The following is a 19,961-nucleotide window of genomic DNA, read 5'->3' as shown; positions in this document are numbered from 1 at the left end:
AAAACCTTTGGATTTCCACTTGTGTTAGCCACTAATGTATTTCTGTACTGCCTCTTTGCCTCTCTTATTTCCTTTTTAACTTGGGCCTCTGTATTTTTTACATTCAGCCTGATTCACCCTGCATTATCAAGCAGACATCAGTCATGCCCACATGTCTGTCCTTGGCCTGCTGCAATGTTCCAGTGAAGCTCAACGCAAACTGGAGGAGCAGCACCTCATCTTCCGACTAGGCACTTTACAGCCTGCCAGACTTAATATTGAGTTCAACAACTTCAGATCATGAACTCTCTCCTCCATCCCCTACCCCCTTTCCGATCCCCCTTTTTCTAATTATTTATATTTTTTAAATATATTTTTCTTTTCCCACCTCTTTCCATTATTTTTTAATGTATTCCCGTCCATTGTTTCATCTCCACCTTTTAGCCTATTTCAATCCCTACGCCCACTAGGGCTATCTGTCACTTGCTCATCCTGCTTTCTATCCTTAATGTCACCATTAGCACATTTCTTAGCTAATATCTCCACCGTCAACACCCCTTTGACCTTTTGTCTATGACATCTTTGGCAATCTCTTCTTTGCCTCCACCTATCTCTGGCCCTCTATCCAGCTCTACCTGTCCCATCCCCCTCAACCAGCTTATATTTCACCTTATTTCTATTTTTCCTCAGTTCTGATAAAGAGTCATACGGACTTGAAACGTTAACTGTATTCCTCTCCGCAGATCCTGTCAGACTTGCTGAGTTTTTCCAGCTATTTTTATTTTTGGATCAGTCATACACCCTTTGTTTTCCGATTCATCCTACTCATTAACTCCTTCGTCATCCACAAAGCTCAGGCTTTGATTGCCCTCCCTTTTCCCCTGTGGGAATGTACCTATACTATACCCAGGCCAGCTCCTCTTTAAAGGAAGCCTATTGCTCCATTACATTTCTGTCTGTCAGTCTTTAACTCCAATTAACTTGGAGTCTTTAACTCTTTTACCTTTCTCAGTTCAATGAAATTAGCCCTCCTCCAGTTAATTATTTTTATTCCAGATTGCTCCTTGTCCTTCTCCATAACTATTCCCAAGATGCTTCCCCAGTCTGAGATTCTCCACTTGATGCACATCTAGGTTAGCACCTTAAATTTCCAATTGTTTTGTTCCTAACAATTCACATCTTGTGAGGAACATGAGCATGGCCTCTGAGCTCATTGCTTTTCCTTTGGGACAAACCTGATGTCATGGACAAATTTTACGTGTTTCCTTTTCTTTGCCCATGATTAAGGATTGGGGAGGCAGTGGCATAGTGGTATTGTCACTGGGCTAATATTCTAAAGACCCAGGATAATGCCCTGGGGACCTGGGTTCAAATCCTACCATGGCAGATGGTGAAATTTGAATTCATTAGAAGTCTGATGATCACTGTCTGATCATCACTGATTACCACTTCCATGTTATTTCTTGCAGAGACAAAAATCCAAATTTGTCCTAGGGAGTTATAAGAAGGAAAAAAAAAGTATACTTTTCGATTTAAGCCCAATGGAAAGACAAATTAAATATTAAGAAACTAATCCAGTTCGTTACCTCTAGATTCATTTTAATTTCTCTCCTACTCCTTTTGACTTTGGTTGTGTTCTGCAATGCGCACATTAATCCTGCAATAAAACTTCTTAATTTAGCAAAAGAAGTGCTCAAAGGGGTTAACGTTAAGTAAGTAACCTGCTACGCATTTGAAGAATAATGATGTGCTTTAATAAAACCATTCGGTATAATTCTAATTGTACTTGCGTCAGACTGTTAATCAGGCCTGCTTGATTGAGTCATATAGTCTCTGAATGTTCTAAGATTATCTTGTCCTTTATTGAAGTGGAGTAGCTGTTCCAAAAAGAATGCCAATGACCTCATGAGTGGGTTGGGGAGGGAAAGAGGTTCTGTGTATATAATTTCTGTGACACTCGTAGTTTCAATTCCGACTGCAATTTTTCTTTTTGTCAGTACTCCTGCGTTGTCTCAGTGCTCGAAAGTTATTTGTCCCATTGGAGTTCATTTTAAACCACATATATTGAGAAATTGCAACACATGGGTGCAAATGTATTTCCTCTCCCATCTGCATGTGCTTAATGTCATAGCAGTGATGCTACTGCAGATGTATCATGAGGATCAGTAACTAAATTTATTATCCAACACATCAGTGTTGCACTTTAATCAGCTCTCTGACTGCAAGTTCACCAGAAACAAGCTGGGATGTTTACAATAACTAGAGAAGATGGAGTATGGTAATTGTGCAGTTCTTAATTTACTATGATGGATGCACAGTCAATTGTAGGACTTGGTCTTACATTACATTCAGCCTTGTGTTAACTGAACATTAGAAACATAGGGCAGAATTTTCCACAAACGAGACTAAATGCGGCAGCGGGCGTTTTTGGCAGCGCCCACCCCGCTGACTGGAATGGCGGGAACTCGCGCCCGATTCTGTGCTTGGAGCCTCATTAATTATGCAAAGGCGCGTATCGGTTCGAATCATCTGGCAGGTCGGGAGTTGATTTGTGCGGCTGCCATCAGCTGCTGGTTTGGAAGGTCCGGGCGCTGTATTTAATGGCCAGTCCAACACACAATCTCACACTCTCCAGCCCACCAGAGGTGTCTGGCTGCCAGAAGAGGAAGGCTGAGAGCCTCAAGAAGAAGGCAGCACTACACTTCACGCACCAGGTCCTCCAGGCCTTAATCAGAAGGGTGCAGGTGCAAAGGCATGTGCTCTATCCCAGGGATGGCTGCAGGAAGCACAGCAGCCTCACCTCTCTGGCCTAGGAGGCCATCACAGAACATGTCAGCACAAATGGCAACCACAGTTGAAATACCACCCACTGCAGGAAGAGGATGAATGATCTCATCCACTCCGCCAGAGTGATTCTTCCTTCAACTCCCTCCAATATCAAACTCCCTTCAATATCATCATCGCATCATGCACTCAAATGGCTACTCTCTTTAGGGATCTCACACAACCATTAGTGAGAGACACATATCAACACTCATTCTCTCACCGAGACTTTCACATCTCCACCATCCCATTTATCATGTTGCTCACACTCCATCCTCTGGCCCTTCTGGGGAGGGCTCACCACATACAGAGGACATGCATCTCACCCAACCTCCGCTCCATCCCTTCTCATCACATGCCTTTCTTTCCTGTTCATACAGGCCAAGCTGGCACACAACAGACGCGAGAGATCGCACACAGGGGGAGGGACGGCCGATATTATTGCCCTCACTGAGTTTGAGGAGGCTGCAGCCGAGCTGGCTGGGGAGGACAGAGATCGATCCTGTGGGGAAGGCGAGATCGGCCGCTCCCACCAACCTGGTACAGATCACAGCTCCATCACTTCATCAAATCCTCACATTCACAGTGAGTCACATGCAGTCTTATCTAGCTCGTACTCATTAACTGAAACCCTACTTTCTAGGCACCAGCAGATCGAGGCCCCCAAGCCAGTGCAGCACCAGTGTGAGCCCCCAGACTTCATCCAGAGGAAGCTCCAGAAGAACCGTCGTGGCACTCACACGCACCCTCCACCAGCTCAGTGAGACACATATTGGTGGGGCACAGATATAGGTTAGGCTCAGCCTCACTTTATGGAGAACACCTCACTGACACATCCCCACAATGGTCGGAGGCAGGGACAGCCCAGGTCTCCGACACTCGGAGGGCTGCTGGAGACCACCTACCCACTCAGTCCGAGTCTGATGATGAGCCTCTGGAAGTGGTCACCGACTCAATGCTGGAGATGCAACAACAGGCGGTGGAACATCAGGCAGAGATTCTACAGTCACTCAGCAGACTAGAGAGAACAATGGAGGAGTCAGTCCGCGTTCTGTCTGATGTCGTGGTTCTGACATGTGAAGGCTGGTGACTACCATGGAGACCTTGGTCCAGCAGGTCTTGCTGGATTTGCCCTCGGCCCTGCATTCCATGGCCACACACCCTGGTGGGCACCATCAAGATGTAGGTGACATGGGGACCTCACCCCAGGTGCACCATCTCCTGCAGGAGTCAGGGCGGGGCCCTCTGGCACCAACGGGGAGGATGACCATCAGCTGTACACCCCAGGGGCCTCCTCTCAGGACACTCCAAGGGTGTGCAGCCGCTCACAGCCCCCTCTGCCTGTGACCCCATCCACTCCAGCTTCTTAGGCCACTGAGGGTGCTCCTGCCCCTGAGCAGGTGACCCTTATCAGGCCGGGGCCCTCCAGGCCTCGGGCCACCAGAGGATGTCTGCCAAGGTCATCACAGACATCAGGCCGTAGCAGTCAGCAGGCTGCCTCCACCTTTGCTGCGGATGTCACACAGGCATAGCAGTAGAGTTAGGAAAGTTAGGAAAAATTGATGTCACTTTTGGGCCATGGGTGTGCTAGACATATAAAGAAATTACACTTTTGTGAATACATTTGATGGTTATGTGAATATTTTGGGCAACTGTATGTGTTGTGATTTTGTTCTTTGGAATCCTCTTATTTTGATGTTTAGCCTTGCTCCCACTCAGTGATGGTGTCCCAATGTGAGATTCACATTCCTGTGATGTTAACCTCAGTTGAACTGGTCTCCGCACCCCCTTGTGTGATGTCAGGGAGATGTGTTTAAATCTTTATTGGACGTGTGTGATGTAAGCGTTCCTAACCCTTTTCTTCCTCAAGGAACACCATTGAGTGAGGGCAGCTCATCAGCAATGATATTCTGGCGGCATTTGTGTCTCCTCAATGGTGGTGGCAGAAGAAAAGTCATGCATGGGAGGAGGGGATCCCTAGGCCTGAGCACATCTCAGTCGCAGCAGTGTTTGGATCATTAGATGGCGGCGAAGGCTTCAAGTCTTCTCTCGCATCGATCTTGTTCCTAAATGGGCTCTCAGTTCCCAGAGTGAGTTCACTCAAGGGTCCCAAGGACCACAACAAAGATCATGGCCTGGCGATTCATGGGGCCAGAACGCACAAGTGTAAATGCGGGACTCGTTCTCGCTGCAACTGGGTGGACATTCCCTAAGTTGGAAGAAAATGGCATTGAGGCTAGAAGAGATCTTGCCTCCCCGTTGCCCCCTCGTATTTGCTTTTCCCCCTCACTGCCATTCCACAGCCTTCCCTCCCCATTACTCCCCTCGTGTTCGCCCTTCCCCCTCACTGCCATTCCATCACCTTCACTCCCCGTTGCCCCCGTCATGTTCATCAACCCCGCCCTCGCCTCACAGCCCACCCCCAGTTGAAATGCTAGTTTCTGAAAGTGGAGGCCTGCATGAGTACCACAGCATATTCCTCAGGACAATGTAGGCAAAGAGCAGGAGCAGACTAACCCTACAGCCCCAACAGTGTGGCAACAAGACCGGCTCAGCACTACTGCTGATAGACTATGTACGTTCCTCTCACCTTGAAGTTACCAGTGAACCGATGTCCAACTTGTTTTTAAATGGGTTTCAGGCCGACGTAATTTCCCGCTGGCAAGATTGGAGGGCCTGGTAAGATTCCAACGAGCAACTGTTTTAATGAGTATTCATGACATGTTAGCGAATGCAAATGACGTTCATGCCACTAGTTGGCGGGATAACCAGCCCGCCATAAACACACCATCGGGAGAATTGCAACCTATTTTTACGATGGTGGATTTGTGACGTTTTGCCTGCCGCTGGATTCTCTGCTCCCATCTGCCACGAAACCCGCTGTGGGTGGGATGGGAAAACTCTGCCCGTAAAGTTTAATATCAAGTAGCAATCATAATATTGTATTAATGAGCCTTTACGGGATTTGCAGCAGTTTTCATCATTAGCATCAATATTTTTGAGGATTTACACAAGATGTTCACAAATTGCACATTACTGCAGGGTCCCTCTCTTCAGGTACCATGCCCTGAGAGGATGTTGGCAACCATGGACCTCCATGTTAATTTTGCTCTGGAGGCATGGATCATCTTCGTTGGTGGTATAATCATCCAGTTTGCAAGGTTCTTTAAAAAGATTGTCCTTTGTCTACCTCGATCTCTTTTACCATCGATCTTTCCCATCAGCATCAGACTTTCTAAATCTTAATTTTATATTCCATGCCCAAGAAATTCCAACCACCTCTTCCAGATTTTGGTCAGCAGAGTTCTTTGGGTCTCAGATTTTACTAGCACCAGTACATCGGTAGTGACTTTTCCAAGATATCTTCATTATTCGCCTCAAAAACCACAACTCTGTAGCCTCAATTCTTCTCTGCATTTCTTCACTGATCATTCAACACTCGCTTCCATATGTCAAAATTGGTGTGATGTAGAATTCCAGGATTCTCAGCTTTGTTTCCATGGCGAATTTTGAGTTGATCAGAATATTTTTCATTTTTTGAAATGCACCTTTGGCCATTCCAATCCTTTGTCTTATTTCTTGGCCGCACTTTCTGTCTGATGTTAGCATGCTTCCTAGGTAAGAAAATTTGTCTACCTGTGTGACCTTTTCGTTCTTCACTGTGATCTTACATTCTGGTATGATTGTCTTTTTGGACATTACCAGACATTTTGTTTTCTTATAATTTATGCTCAGCTCTTTCTTCTCACTTTCATTCGCTACTCTATCCAAAATCTTTTGCAATTTCTCTTCAGGGTCGGCAGTAAAAATGGTATCATCGGCATATCTTATAAAGTTGTAACCGCCAAATAATAATTCAGGAAGATCTTCAATCTCTCTAAGAATATTTTCATTATGCAAACTGAATAAATCTGGGAAGAAAACACAGCCCCTTTCTGACCCCTCTTTTAATCTTCACAAAATCGCTTAGGTTTAAGTTTAGGGTATCAGAGTCATTTCAGACCTTGGAGGTGGTCGCCCCTGCCCTTTTACGAGTTTCCCCAGGCATAGGTATCAGTCCCATGCTTGGTTATGAGCCATGGCTAATTGAGGAACCAGCAAATTTTTGGTTGTAATTGCTAGAACCTTGAGGGACAATAGCTGCTTACAGGTGGAGGATGCTTCGGAAAGCAGACTTGTGTTTCCAAATAGCCGTTTGGTAGCACAGAACTTGAGTATGGCTGAGAAAAGAGACACGTCAAAGCTTTTTGTCTTGCACTCATCAGGATACTTTGCAAAAATACCAATATAAGGGGAAAACAATAAATTGTTGTTTTTCCCTTATATTGGTATTCTCTCAAAGTGTCCTGATGAGTGCAAGACGAAAAGCTTCGACATGTCTCTTTTTTCAGCAATACTTATGTTTCCTTCAATGAGGAAGTTAACGGGAAATCATCTCTTGATTCCTTTTGCCTTGTCATATTGCTCATTGCTAACTGAATTGAAAATGGAAGGCTCTTATCAGCAACTAAAGATGAAAGCGTTAAGTTTGCAAGGTGTGAAGAAATGAGCAGAGGATCTACCCTTAAATAGATCACTACCACATATTCATTACAGCAGGCGTCAATAGATTTGAAATGAGGAAGTCATATATAGTAAACAAGGTTAATGTGCAAGTTTGATCATTTTTAACCAACAATCTATTATTTACCCAACTGAGAGAATTGGATCCTCAGTCCATGCAGCTATCACAAAGCTGGAAGCCTCCCATATGCTTTACCATATTTTACACTTTTTAAATATTACTTTTATGTGTTGATACTTAAAAAAAATCTTTAATCCAAACCTTCCTCTCAAGCCATGTTTGCTAATCCTTTTCCTTTACATCTCAGTAATTGTTCAGGAGTGACCACAGATATTGAGTTTGTTTACAGTAGAGGACAGGATGGAAATGGGAGTTTACTGAGCTATTCAAGATTTTTAAGACTATTGAACAAGTTGGAAACATGTTACTGTAGCTCCAGAAATAAGAGAGCAGGAGAACATGGGATAAAGCTCAGAAGAGGGAAGATGAATGGACAGACATAGCCACATCACACAGTGAATGGAGTAGGCGGCAAAGAGAGGTAGCTGAGACTGATCACATCAGTAACTTTAAGAGGGAGTTGGACAGACACTTGGCAAGAAAAACAGTTGAGGGATGTAGGTAGTGAACTCTGTGTATTTTGTTTTTGAATTCTGGGCTGAAATGGTTCATTGTTATACTCCCACATTCCTATATACCAATAATTTATCACACACTGGGCTGGATTTAATCAATTAAATGGCCCGATGGGGGTCTTGCCCACCGGTCACAGAACTGACAGGTACTACTCACCAGTTCCATGGGAAAGGCCCAATGGTATAAAGAGCCTTTCAGCCACATAATTGGCCGCCATCAGGCCTTCCCTGGGATTCAGGATGCCAGTGGCACAAGTCCCGCCAGCCGAGAGCTGCCAGCCAATTATCGGCCATCAATCCTCGTTGTTGTCAGTGTCATCAGGAGCAGTGCACTCACCAGAGGCCCAGGATTGCCCACCAGAGGCCCAGGATCACTGAGGGACCCCAGGCCAAAGGTGAATGAGAGCAGAATGGGGATCACAAGGTGGGAGCTCACAGGAGGAGGGTGCAGGGGCGCCGGATGCAAGGGCAGATAGGTGGCTTTCAGCAGTTTGCTGGGCGACTTTCAGGAGATGAGGGAAAGCTGTGCAGCTCCAATTTCCCTGAACCATCGCTAAATTGCAGGGGCTCAGGAATAATGAGTGTCAATTGGCTCATTAACAAACTTAAATGATATGCCACCACTGCCAGATGGAAATCCTGTGTTAGCCCCTTCTGCTGTCCAACCTAATCGGGGAAGGTTTTCCAGCTGCTGGGAGATTGATGTAGAGCCTCCCTCATGTTTAACTGGGCTCAGCCACCATTGTTCTGGGCTGGTTTAAATTCCACCCACTATTTCACTTGCTGTATTACCTGAGGAAAATAGCCTGAATGGAAACTTGAATTCAGAGTTGTCAACGTTGGTCAATTCCTAAATGTTAGATTTTCAGTTGCAGCCCATGTACAGGCCCTAGCATCAAACAAAAATTATAAACATGGCTAAAAGTGGCAAGTTATTTGTATCATAGCGATTGCTGGAGTTTGTCTAGGGACTTTAATATATTCTCCTTCCTTTTTATCCTTTTTTTTCTCTGTTTCTTCTTCTGCACTTCTTCTGTCCCCACCACTTACCTGAAGTTTCGCTCTCCAGAAAGAGAAAAGAGACAGCCATTAAGGCAAGACTTTCCCAACAATCAAACCGGTGGTGAAAGTGTGCCAGTAAACTATAAGCCATGCAGTTTTACTGAAGAGAATTTGCTATTACAATGCATGCTTCAATAATCCTTCCTCCCAAAGCGGGATAACTGCGAGGATTTATTGGCATGATGCATATACATTGGAGATTGTGATCTTCGAGCAATTAGGAAGGAAATCACAATCCCCTTAATTTTCTTAAATTTGAATATCTTTGTTAAATTTCTCTATTATTATTTGTCACTTTATTTTTGTATAACAGAATTATAACCAACTGTTTCAAAATTGTAAATTTTCCAATAAAGAATGCCCTTATGTTAACGCGTTGTATCCAGATTTGTAAACCTGCATTCCAACTTAAATAAAAGCAAAATACTGTGGTTGCTGGAAATCTGAAACAAAAACAAAAATAGCTGGAAAAACTCAGCAGGTCTGACAGCATCTGTGGAGAGGAAGACAGAGTTAACTTTTCAAGTCCGTGATGAAGAGTCATATGGACTCGAAACGTTAACTCTGTCTTCCTCTCCACAGATGCTGTCAGACCTGCTGAGTTTTTCCAGCTATTTTTGTTTTTGTTCTGCATTCCAACTTGTTTTTATTTTGCTTAATGAAGCTTTAAATTGGCTTGTTAAGAAACCAATCTTGATTCATTTTTTAAAAAAATTACATTTTCTTATATTCCCATTACCACTAACACATGGTGAATCCTTCAGCTTCAGGTTGGTAACTGAAACAATGCCAGGCCAAAGGTCCAAGCAAATTCCAGCTGACAAGGTGCCTGTTTCACAAGGGAGCAGTCTTCCACAAGTATCTATGTGGAGAGAAAGGAATGGAATCTTGCTTCAACACAAGATTTTATTTATGCATGGTCCTGATGAGTCTAGGATCTTGAATTATAATAAAACTATTAATTTAGGATCTGGAGTTACCAGATATAAATTAATTTATAAGTTCAATCTTCAATTGAAGGGAAATTCTGACAGGTCTGCCATTCTGGTCCAATGGCCTACAGCTCTGGTCAGTTGATTACTGGAGATATATTTGTATCTCTTGTTAACACTTCAGAAAGCTATACACCTTGGAAAGGCCAGGTGACATGGTAAGTGAAATTGACATGTGGAAAAGAATGAAATATTTCAGGCATGTATGGTTAAAATTCTTATTTCATTTTATTTAGACTTGCCAAAAAGTCATGGTTTGGTAACTTCATCAACTTGGACAAAGAGGAGCAGATATTTGTAGTCATCAAGGACAAGCCATTGAGTTCCATTAAAGCAGACATTGTCCATGCCTTCCTTTCAGTAAGTATGATTTTGTTTTGCTAAGGCACAACTGAATTTTTAGGAGTAGATTCTCATCTTTTTGCTGCCTGTAATTAAAATGAGACACTGCCTTAGTGAAATTGTCACTTTTCTAAATTTAATAATTGTAGAATGTTTAATTTTCTAAGTATGGATGAAATTTGGGAAAAGATATCCATGCAAAGAATGTTCAGCTACTTATACTAGACGATGTGGAAAATTAATTTCCAGTTTTTCAGTCATGAAGCTTATATTCATTCTAATTGTATGCAAGAGATAAATCTTAAAACTGCATTTTAACCTAAAGAGTACTTTTATTGAGAAACTATTTACTGCTTAACCCACTATTTTATTGATGTATCAATGTGAGTTTAATGCGAGCTCATGCCAGTGTGGTTCCCCCATGATATGTAGGGTTTGTGATCTTTCTTGCATGGTTAAGAAGAATCACAGAGCAGAGGCCTAGTATCTCCCAACAGAGAAGGAAAGCTTAATGGACAGTTACCAGGGGGATGGGCTCTTAAAATCACATCCCAGAAACTCAGTCAAACAAGTTTCCTGTTAACCTTCTAAGCTGGGAAGACTTAACAATCAGTGGGAGAAAAAACATTGTGTAAAAACAGTGCAGAACAGAATCTTTATTTTGGTTATTTTAGTGAAGTTTATTACTTTGGCTACCATTAAATTTCAATATTCTTTTGAAACTTGTATCCACACTATTCAGTATTTTTTGTGTATTTGATAAATCTGTTTGCACTGAAAGTTTTTGCATGATAGCCATAACAACTATGGTTTAGATTTTATGAGGTGAGGAAGTTGAGTAGTTAAAAGCAGGGAAATCCACTTTCACCGCCCCCTGCCCTGACCCATCACAATTTCATGAAGCAACTGATTTCATTCAGAAATGCACCTCCTAATTTCTAAAAGGCCTTTAAGAAATGTATTTAAATCAGGGTTTGATAATGTAATTAAGACTCTGAGGCAATTTTAAGCCAGCGATATAGAAGCCTGCTCAGAGGCCAACAACTCAGTAATGCCTCATGGGATTGGCCTCAGAAATTGATTGACGCAACTTGCAGGGAAATTTAAAAGGACATGCACTTCCAGTAACATAGATCAAAAGAACCTGTGCTTTTTAGTAATGCATTGTCAAGGCATTCCTGTACTTTGGAGATTGCTTCAATTTCATTTGTTTGTCTTACTCATCCTTGAGTAAGCAATTTTAGCTTCTCTTGGGTGCCATTTATGCTACTCTAAGCAGAGAGAGACAATATTATATCTGACTTTCTAGGGAAATTAACAATGAATCAAGGACTGGAACTCATTAAAGCTAATGTAAACAAGAAAACTATATTTAAAAATATAAGCACTAAAGACTGACAAATCATAGGAACACAGAAACAGAAATGGGCCATTTTGTCCCTTGACCCTTTTCTGCCATTCAGTGAGATCATGACTAATCTGCAACCTAACTCTATATACCGGCCTTTGCCCCAGGACCTGATGGTTTCCACCACTGGGCCTTAAAGGATGTAAATAATGAAATTCGAGATGCGCTGACCATAATCTTCCAAAATGTTCTCGATTCAGGAATTGCCCCTTTAAGTTGGAAATCTGCAAATGTAACTCTGTTATTTAAGAAAGGTGTGAGAGAAAAACAAGGAAATTATACATTTGTTAGTCTAACATCTGTTGTGGGCAAGTAATTGGAATCTATAATTAAGAAGAGAGTGATGGAGCACTTAGAGAACTTTAAGTTGATTAGAGAGAGCCAATATGGATTTAAATCTTGTGTTACTTAATTGAATTTTCTGAGAAGATAACTAAAGTAGTAGATGGGGGAATGTCTATGAATATAGTCTAAATGCACTTGCGGAAGTTATTCGGTAAGGTTCCACATAAGAGGCTGTTAGCTAAAATTAAGGGTTATGGAATTGAGGGCAAATTGTTGATCTTATTAAGAGATTTGTTGGATGGTAGATGACAAGAGAGTAGGGATGATAGTTGTGCAATTGAATTGTAAGGGAGCAACTAACAGTGCCCTAAAAGAACTTGTGCTGGGGTCTCAACTATTCACTTTTTATATACTACTTAAGTAACATGGTAGAGAATTATATATCCAAGATTACCTATGTCACAAATATTGATGGTATAGTAAATAGTGTGAAAGGATCATTAAAATGTTGTAATCAAGTGAAAAAAAAACAAAAGATCAATTGGTAAATAGATTAATAAAACTAGAGGGCTAACATATAAAAGGAAGCATGTTCTGCTACAACTATCGAAAGCCCTGGTTAAACCAAATCTGCAGTACAGTGTATAGTTTTGGTCATCATACCTGAGGACATATTGGTCTCTGAACTGCTGTGCAGATTAACCAGAATTTTACCAGGGCTCCAAGGTAAGATTACAGGGAGAGATTACATAAACCATGCTTTTATTCCCTGGAATATGGAAGGTTGATTTCATTGAAGATTTTTAGGATTCTGAAAGGAATTGTTAGGAACATTTGCTGCTCGTTGGGGTGTCTAGGACAAGCAGGGGGCACAACCTTAAAATCAGAGCCAGGCCCTCCAAGAGAGAAATAAAAACAGAAAATACTGAGCTGATCTGTTGAGAGAGAAACAGAGTTAACATTTCAGGTCTGTGACCTTTCATCAGAACTGAGAAAAGTTAGATATATAATAGGTTTTGAGCAAGGGAAGAGGGGGATGGATAGAAGTACAAAAGGAAAGATCTGTGATAGGGTGGAGGGCAGGAGAGATTCAATGACAAAAGGTTTCATGGTACAAAGAAGTGAAGGAGCTCATATAGGAAGCATTAGTATGGAAGGTTGCATCGTCCAAAGATATGCAATGAAGATGGAGAACTGGGAGAAAGGAATAGAGTGAGGTGTGAGGAAGTGTAGCTAAAGTAGCAGCGGGTTCAGTAAGCTTATATTGACAATTGGTTGAAAGCCTACCTCCAGAAATGGGGAGAGAGAGAAGTCAGGAAGGGAAAGGAAGAGTTGGAGATGGACCATGTGAAACTGAAAGAAGGGTGGAAATTGGCATAAAATCAATGAAATTTTCCAGTTCAGAGCGAGACCATGAAACAGCACCAATACAGTTATTAATGTTTCAGAAAAAGAGGTGAAGGAGGGGCCCTGAGTAGATCTAGAAAAAGGAATAAAAAATAATGTTGGAAACACTCAGCAGGCCACGCAGCATCTGTGGAGAGGAACAGAGTTGATGATTCTGGCTGATGACCTTTCACAGAACCCAGGCAGAATTTGTGATTATTAGCTCCCAAGGGTTTATTCGTGTTTTTTCTTTGCATTTTTTCAGCCTGTTAACTTGCAATCCTTTTTTTTTTATTCATTCATGGGATGTGGGTGTCACCGGATAGACCAGCATTTATTGCCCATCCCTAATTGCCCTTGAGAAGGTGGTGGTGAGCAGCTTTCTTGAACCGCTGCAGTCATTAGTTGTTAGAACTGTCTTTCACATTGAGATTTTCTTTTCCCAGATTCTCTCCCTCTAGCCCAAGCTAAGTGAATCTTCCAGGCTCATTTCAACTCCCCACAGATTTGGTCCTTTCAATTTGAGACCAAGCTTCCACCAGGCAAAGATTGTTTGTTAAATCAAAACTCGGAATGGGACCTGACTCATGGTCTGGACTATGAGTTTCACTTTCAACCTGTAATTTAAGCTTTTATTAGCAAGTCCCAATTGTCTGACTTCTTTCTCTCTTTGACACTTTCTAACCCTGTCTCTTTCCTCCTGTGCTGCCTTCGCTCTAAGACCCTCTAATTCAAGTTTTTGAAGTTCCATTTGATGTGCTCTTTTGAGTTTATCATTTCTCTTTCGTTTTCTTCTCTTTCTAGTTCAACTTCTTCATTTCCCTTTCTTCTTCTATTTAAAGCTGCTTCATCTGCAACTCTCTGCCAATGCTATTAACCAAACCTTGGGGCAGAGTTTTCAGGTCGGCATGCAGGCGCGCGCCCAACCCGCTTGAGCGTAAAATAGCGCGTGATGACGTCAGGCAAGCATCCCACTCTCGTGCGATATTTCGGTCAGTGGGCACGTGCAAAAGTTGGAGGTGCACGCGCCAACAATTAAGCGGGCAATTAAGCCCATTAAAGTTGTAATTGTCCCCGATTTTCGTGGTCCATCCAACCTCACAGTTGGCAGACGGGCAAATTGGCCAAGCGGCCTTTGCATTTTTAATGAAGCCTCATCCAAGGGCCAGATGAGGTTTCTGTTATTAAATTTAAAAAAAATAAAAATCTATGGACAGTATTTTTATAATGTATATGTTCAGGTGACTGATTGTGATGCTTGGACATTTTGTTCTGATTTTAAAATCTTTATTCAATACTTTTGAAGTCTTCAGCTCTCTGAGGCAGTTCTCTGCCTTCAGGGAGCTTTCATTCAGTGCTCACCTGTGGGCACACTTACATCAGTGCCTGCCCTCCTCCCGCCCTCACCCCGGCAGTGCTGAGCATTTCAGTGTGCATTTCATGTTAGCTAGCTGTTAATTAGCCAGCCAGCGTGAAATTGCAGTCGGGGGCCGATCACGGTGGGAGGTCCACTCCCCGGCCGTTTCTGGACCAGCTGATCGCCCCGCCTGAAAATTCTGCCCTTGGTTAATTGTTGCAAATCACTCAGGGATAAATATTTCTTCTCCAGGAAAGTCTTCGCAACAGACACAGCCATCCTGCTTTCACTTTGTGTAGTAAAATTCAATGTGAAATCCTGTTAGCCTAAACCTTAGCCAATATCCCAGTGAGCCAATCATAATCTGCAAATTCGCGACTGCATTGGAGCCCCCAGTTGTTATGATCTCGGTTGAGATCATTAACATTTTTTTAAGCATGCAAAAACCCAGATATTTACTAAAAGCCACAAAGTTCAAAGTTTAAACAAAAGAATTATACTACACAAAAATTAAAGAACGTGATCTATAATAACTACACTCTATCTTAATTCGTCAGTTATGTTAAAGATATTAAAAGTACAATGAACACAATTACTTATACTCTAAATTGAATGTCTTAACTCCACTTTCCTTTTACACCCATTTGACTTGCACCCCAAAACTCAAGTTAGATACTTAGCAAAAATTAGAAGGTTGACCACTTGGTATGAATACTTTTTCAATGATTTGTATATGGGCTGGGATTTCTTGGGCCTTCTGTTTACGTCCGGCAAGGTCTCATCAAGGACTCCTGGTTCTAATGTTCTTTAGCTGTGGAGTTTTGCATCTAAAACCTCTCTCTCCCTCTCTCTCCCTCTTTCTCTCTCTCTCCTTTTTCCTCCCTTTCTAATTTTTCTCTTTTTCTCCCTCTAAGGAATTTAAGTTGTAACTTTTCCCTTTCAAATTAAAGTCTTTTTCTCCCTTCTAATTGAAATCTGGCTAGTTCTACTTGATTACTAGTGGGAATGTGCTTTTCCTCCTTGAAGCTTCAAGTGATGAGACAATTCTGCAACGGTCTCTGCCTTCTAAGCTCCTACTTTTAAGCTGACCCCCAGTTTCTCTGCTACAGCCTTTAAAATATCTATTGTTACCCATACCAAGGCACTAAAAACCAAGACCTTTCTGTCCTAAGTGGCCAGAGCATTAAAGAAACTCATGTTCATTTACCAATGAATACAGCAAAAATAAATATAAAATGTTGTTTGTTTAAATTCTGGAAAATTCCAATGAACCTGTTTTACATAGCCGCATTCACTCCGAATCCCGGGTGAGCCCCAAGTTTGTTATGATCCCCGTGGAGACCAATAGCCGAAAAGAACCAAACTTACCAAACAATCCTAAGGGATGAAACCAATGGATAAGATTTCACTTTTTATAACTTTTATTTTAACAATTGGACTAAAACCATTTAACTTAACAAGCAAATTGTAGTCACTGTGAACTATAAATTACATTTTAAATAGCCAATACAACAAAGATAGATCTCACAGATTTACTCTAGTCCCCTTAGCACATATGGCACATGTTCAGCCACCAAGTCCTTTACAACTCTCTCTTCCTCAAGTAGAGTTCAGCTCCTTTTCTTCATGCAGGACTTGTCCATCAAGTCATCTCCTACAGCAGCTTTACTCAATCCAAGCTCCACGGATATGGTCATCACCAAAAGGGCCCTCTCGTTAGCTCAGCTTTTGACATTTTTGACGGCATGGATTCCCCAAAATAACTGAAGGGGCAGCAGTAACTTTATTTCACTATCCCTGCTACTAAACCCGGCCTTCAGGTTTCATTCTTTTCAGCTGTCTTTCATACACACAGCTCACCACAGGCTGCCTGCTTTGACCTCCACGTGAAATCGGATCTTTGAGAGTTCTGTGTGTGTTTTCCTTTTGGATTCAATCAGTCTCTGTTCCTTAGCAACTTGAGGTCACAGTCTGATTTCCCAATCTGATGTCACAGCCAGGAACACAAATTTACAACCCCCTTTTCCCAGAAACTGAAGTTTTAGTTTTGCTTTCAGTCAGGAACTGTCTCAAAAAATACAGACTTTGAAATCAAAATTAGTGCAAACAGCGGATTTCATCGCACTACCTAGCACCACTGTGAGACTACCTGTACCACACAAACTACAGTGATTGAAGCAGGTCGTTCCTCACTATCCTCTCAAACAACTAGAGTTGGGCAGTAAATGCTGGCTGTGCTGGTGATACCCACTTCCCATGATTGAATAAAATTTAAAAAAAACAGAAGATTTGCATGATCCCTTCAAGTTCTGCACCTCCACTTTAAATATGCCTCTGCCAGTTTAGTAGGAAAGTCATCAGTGAGGTTACTATCTCCATGCCCACAAGTTGAATTTCAATTATGCATTGTTGGTTGGGAACCCCATCAGCTACATGCATATACCGTGAAAGCATGGGCTCACTCTGCATGGGATTATACATAAAATCAAAGATGCAAAATCATGGGTAGTATGACTGTATCTCCAAACTGAACTAGCAGTTGACAACTATCAACATATAGCCAGAAATGAATCCACCCCTCCCCAGTGCCAGTATAAAACATCCCAGATATAGTAACTTGCTGAAGGCAGTGGCCAGTTTAGAGCCAAGTATGAGACAGTGGATAGAGACTGACCAGGTTCATTTCTTGGAGGATCCTTGTAGCCAGCAGACTTTCATCCCATCAGTCTGGACTGAATTTGAATCCAGGTTCAAGAAGTATCAGAACACTATCTAACTTATATCTTCACCCAGTCCTTTTTGTGACTTATCATTTATCTCTTTCACTGCTATGAACAAAAACAGAGATGTGATCACTATGTGATAAGTTGTCACTCAGAAATGTGATACTTCATTTCATCAAATTGAAATTACTGAAGAAGCTGTTGCAGCAGCTGCACCCAAACTATTGTTACAGCTTTGCTGTAATTTATTTTAAAATAAATTTGTTTTTCTTTTAAACAAAATGCACCAGAGCCCAAATTTTCTAAGTCTGAGGTGCAAGCAAAAAATGTACAGTTCAGTCACTATGTTAAAGGAAAAGTCAGTTAATATTTTGATGAACTGTCAGCTCTGCTCAGGAGCATTATCCTCCTTTCTTGTTCAGATGTTGGCCAAGTTGCAATGTGTTTCCAACATTTTATGTTCCTTTAACCTCAAAGTGGCTGTACTGAGAAAATTCAATGATTGTTCTTGATGATGCTCCTTCATGGGCAGCAATGTCATCATAACTTCAGATTGAAATCGCAGTGTAGAATACTAACAATTCAAAGTTACTTTTAAAGAGAAACACACCGGGAAGATAGATGTAAATTCACATGACAGCTGGCTGAAGTTTATCATTTGGCTTCTGTTAATATTTCACCTCAGGGTATTTCCTCTTATACAAGTTTGAACAGAATGGACACACAAATAAATGAGCTGCATAATTCAACTGAAGATTCTAATGTCATCTGCAATATTTAATGTCTCAATATGAAATAAACCTGTTTTAAATGATTATGTATCCATCAGGTAAATTGTGAATTAATTGCATAGACTATTTGAGTCCTCAAGGCGTTGGAATATTATGCTGAGAGTGCCATCACTGTTAGTAGAGGCTGCAATTGCTGTCAGCTCCATACTTTCACCCATGTTAGTTTTGCCATTCTGAAGAGGTAATGCGAAGTCTGCATGTCTTCTTCAAGAAGGGCTGTTTTCCTGAACTACTATACATCTTATAACTCAGTCCACTGCAATGTTCCCAGATGTTCAGGAGAAGACTATCTGGACCCCTGAGAGGATGAAATATGGAGCAGAGACAGCTAAGATTGAGATGGAGAGAAAATGTCAGAAGAAGTTGTTGCACTAGAAACACCTACAAAAAAAAGCCTTATTTTAACTGAACAGTAATGTGCAGAAAAAAGTAGCACCAGTGCCGGAATCTTCCGTTCTGGAGTCTAAGTTCAGTGGCGGGTGCGGAAGTGGGAGTGATTTCCGCTGGGGGGTGGGTGCGTGGGACGGCTGACCACACATGGTCTTGTGCTGTTCAGCTCATTAAATATGCATGGCTGACCACACATGATCTTGTGCTGTTCAGCTCATTAAATATGCATCGGTGAGGAGCTCGCCAGTTCTCGCAACGGGGGCAGGCAGGAAGTCGCTGTCCCTGCTGTTACCTCAAGGGGTTGAAGGCCCGGGCACCATATTTAAAGGGCACCCGCACAGCCTGCACTGTCCCCTCCATCTTTGCCCTGCCACTGCACCACCATTCCCCGCTAACCCTTTTTCCCTTCCTTGGTCATCCTTCACCCAACTTGTACTGCTACCACCCGGTCTCAAGCATAGGCTGGCATTTACAGACACTCCCCAAAGAGGACAATGTAGCAGCAACTCACCATTAATCATGGAAGAGGCCTACCTTGCCAGGGACATGCCATTATGTGCAGTTGTTAAAGTGAGCATTCTAATTTCTCAGGTGGAGAGTTTAATTTGGAGGGGACACTTAATTCCAGCGAGCTCGCCTTTTAATGAGCATGCGTGAGATGTTAATTCATGCAAAAGGGCTTCCGGACATTGTTCATCAGGAAGTGTGACCCACCTTAAAGTCCTAAAAACTTGGGCCAGGATTTTACATTTTGCGTGTGGGGGTGGGCCCAAGACGCCGGAATGTAAAATGACGCGCGATGACATCAGGCGTGCGTCCCGATGTCATCACGCAGTCTCGTGATGTTTCGTTTGGCGAGTTTGCGCCGGAGTTGGCTGCACGCTCGTCGATAATTAAAAGGCCTATTCAGGCCATTAGCAACCTCATTGACTTGAAATTTACATTGTCCGTCCAACCTAACAACCAGGCGAAAAGGCCAAGCGGCCATTACATTTTTTAGGAAACCTCATCCACAATTGGGATGAGGTTATCTAAAGCTTTTACAACTTGAATAAAAACTTTTTTTGGAAAATCAAAAGATGTCCCATCTCATGTGACACAGTCACATGAGATGGGACATGTTTCATTAAATTTTTATTGCATTTATTTTTTAAAATATCGATTCAATCTCCCTGAGGCAGCTCTGTGCCTCAAGGAGATTGAAACGCTCTTTCGCGTGCATGT

At 42.2% G+C, this 19,961-nt stretch overlaps 1 protein-coding gene across 1 annotated transcript in view; it reads left to right on the top strand.

Moving 5' to 3' along the window:
* Positions 1-19,961, top strand: part of LOC144685073 (serine/threonine-protein kinase BRSK2-like) — a 383,048-nt gene that overhangs the window by 283,442 nt on the left and 79,645 nt on the right. Inside the window, exon 15 of the mRNA XM_078549609.1 lies at positions 10,292-10,415. Within this exon, the coding sequence (XP_078405735.1) occupies positions 10,292-10,415 (124 nt within the window). The remainder of the gene's footprint in view (positions 1-10,291; positions 10,416-19,961) is intronic.

This window comes from Cetorhinus maximus, chromosome 9 (assembly GCF_964194155.1).
Source record: "Cetorhinus maximus chromosome 9, sCetMax3.hap1.1, whole genome shotgun sequence".
NCBI lineage: Eukaryota > Metazoa > Chordata > Chondrichthyes > Lamniformes > Cetorhinidae > Cetorhinus > Cetorhinus maximus.
This window is presented reverse-complemented; position numbering and strand designations above follow the sequence as displayed.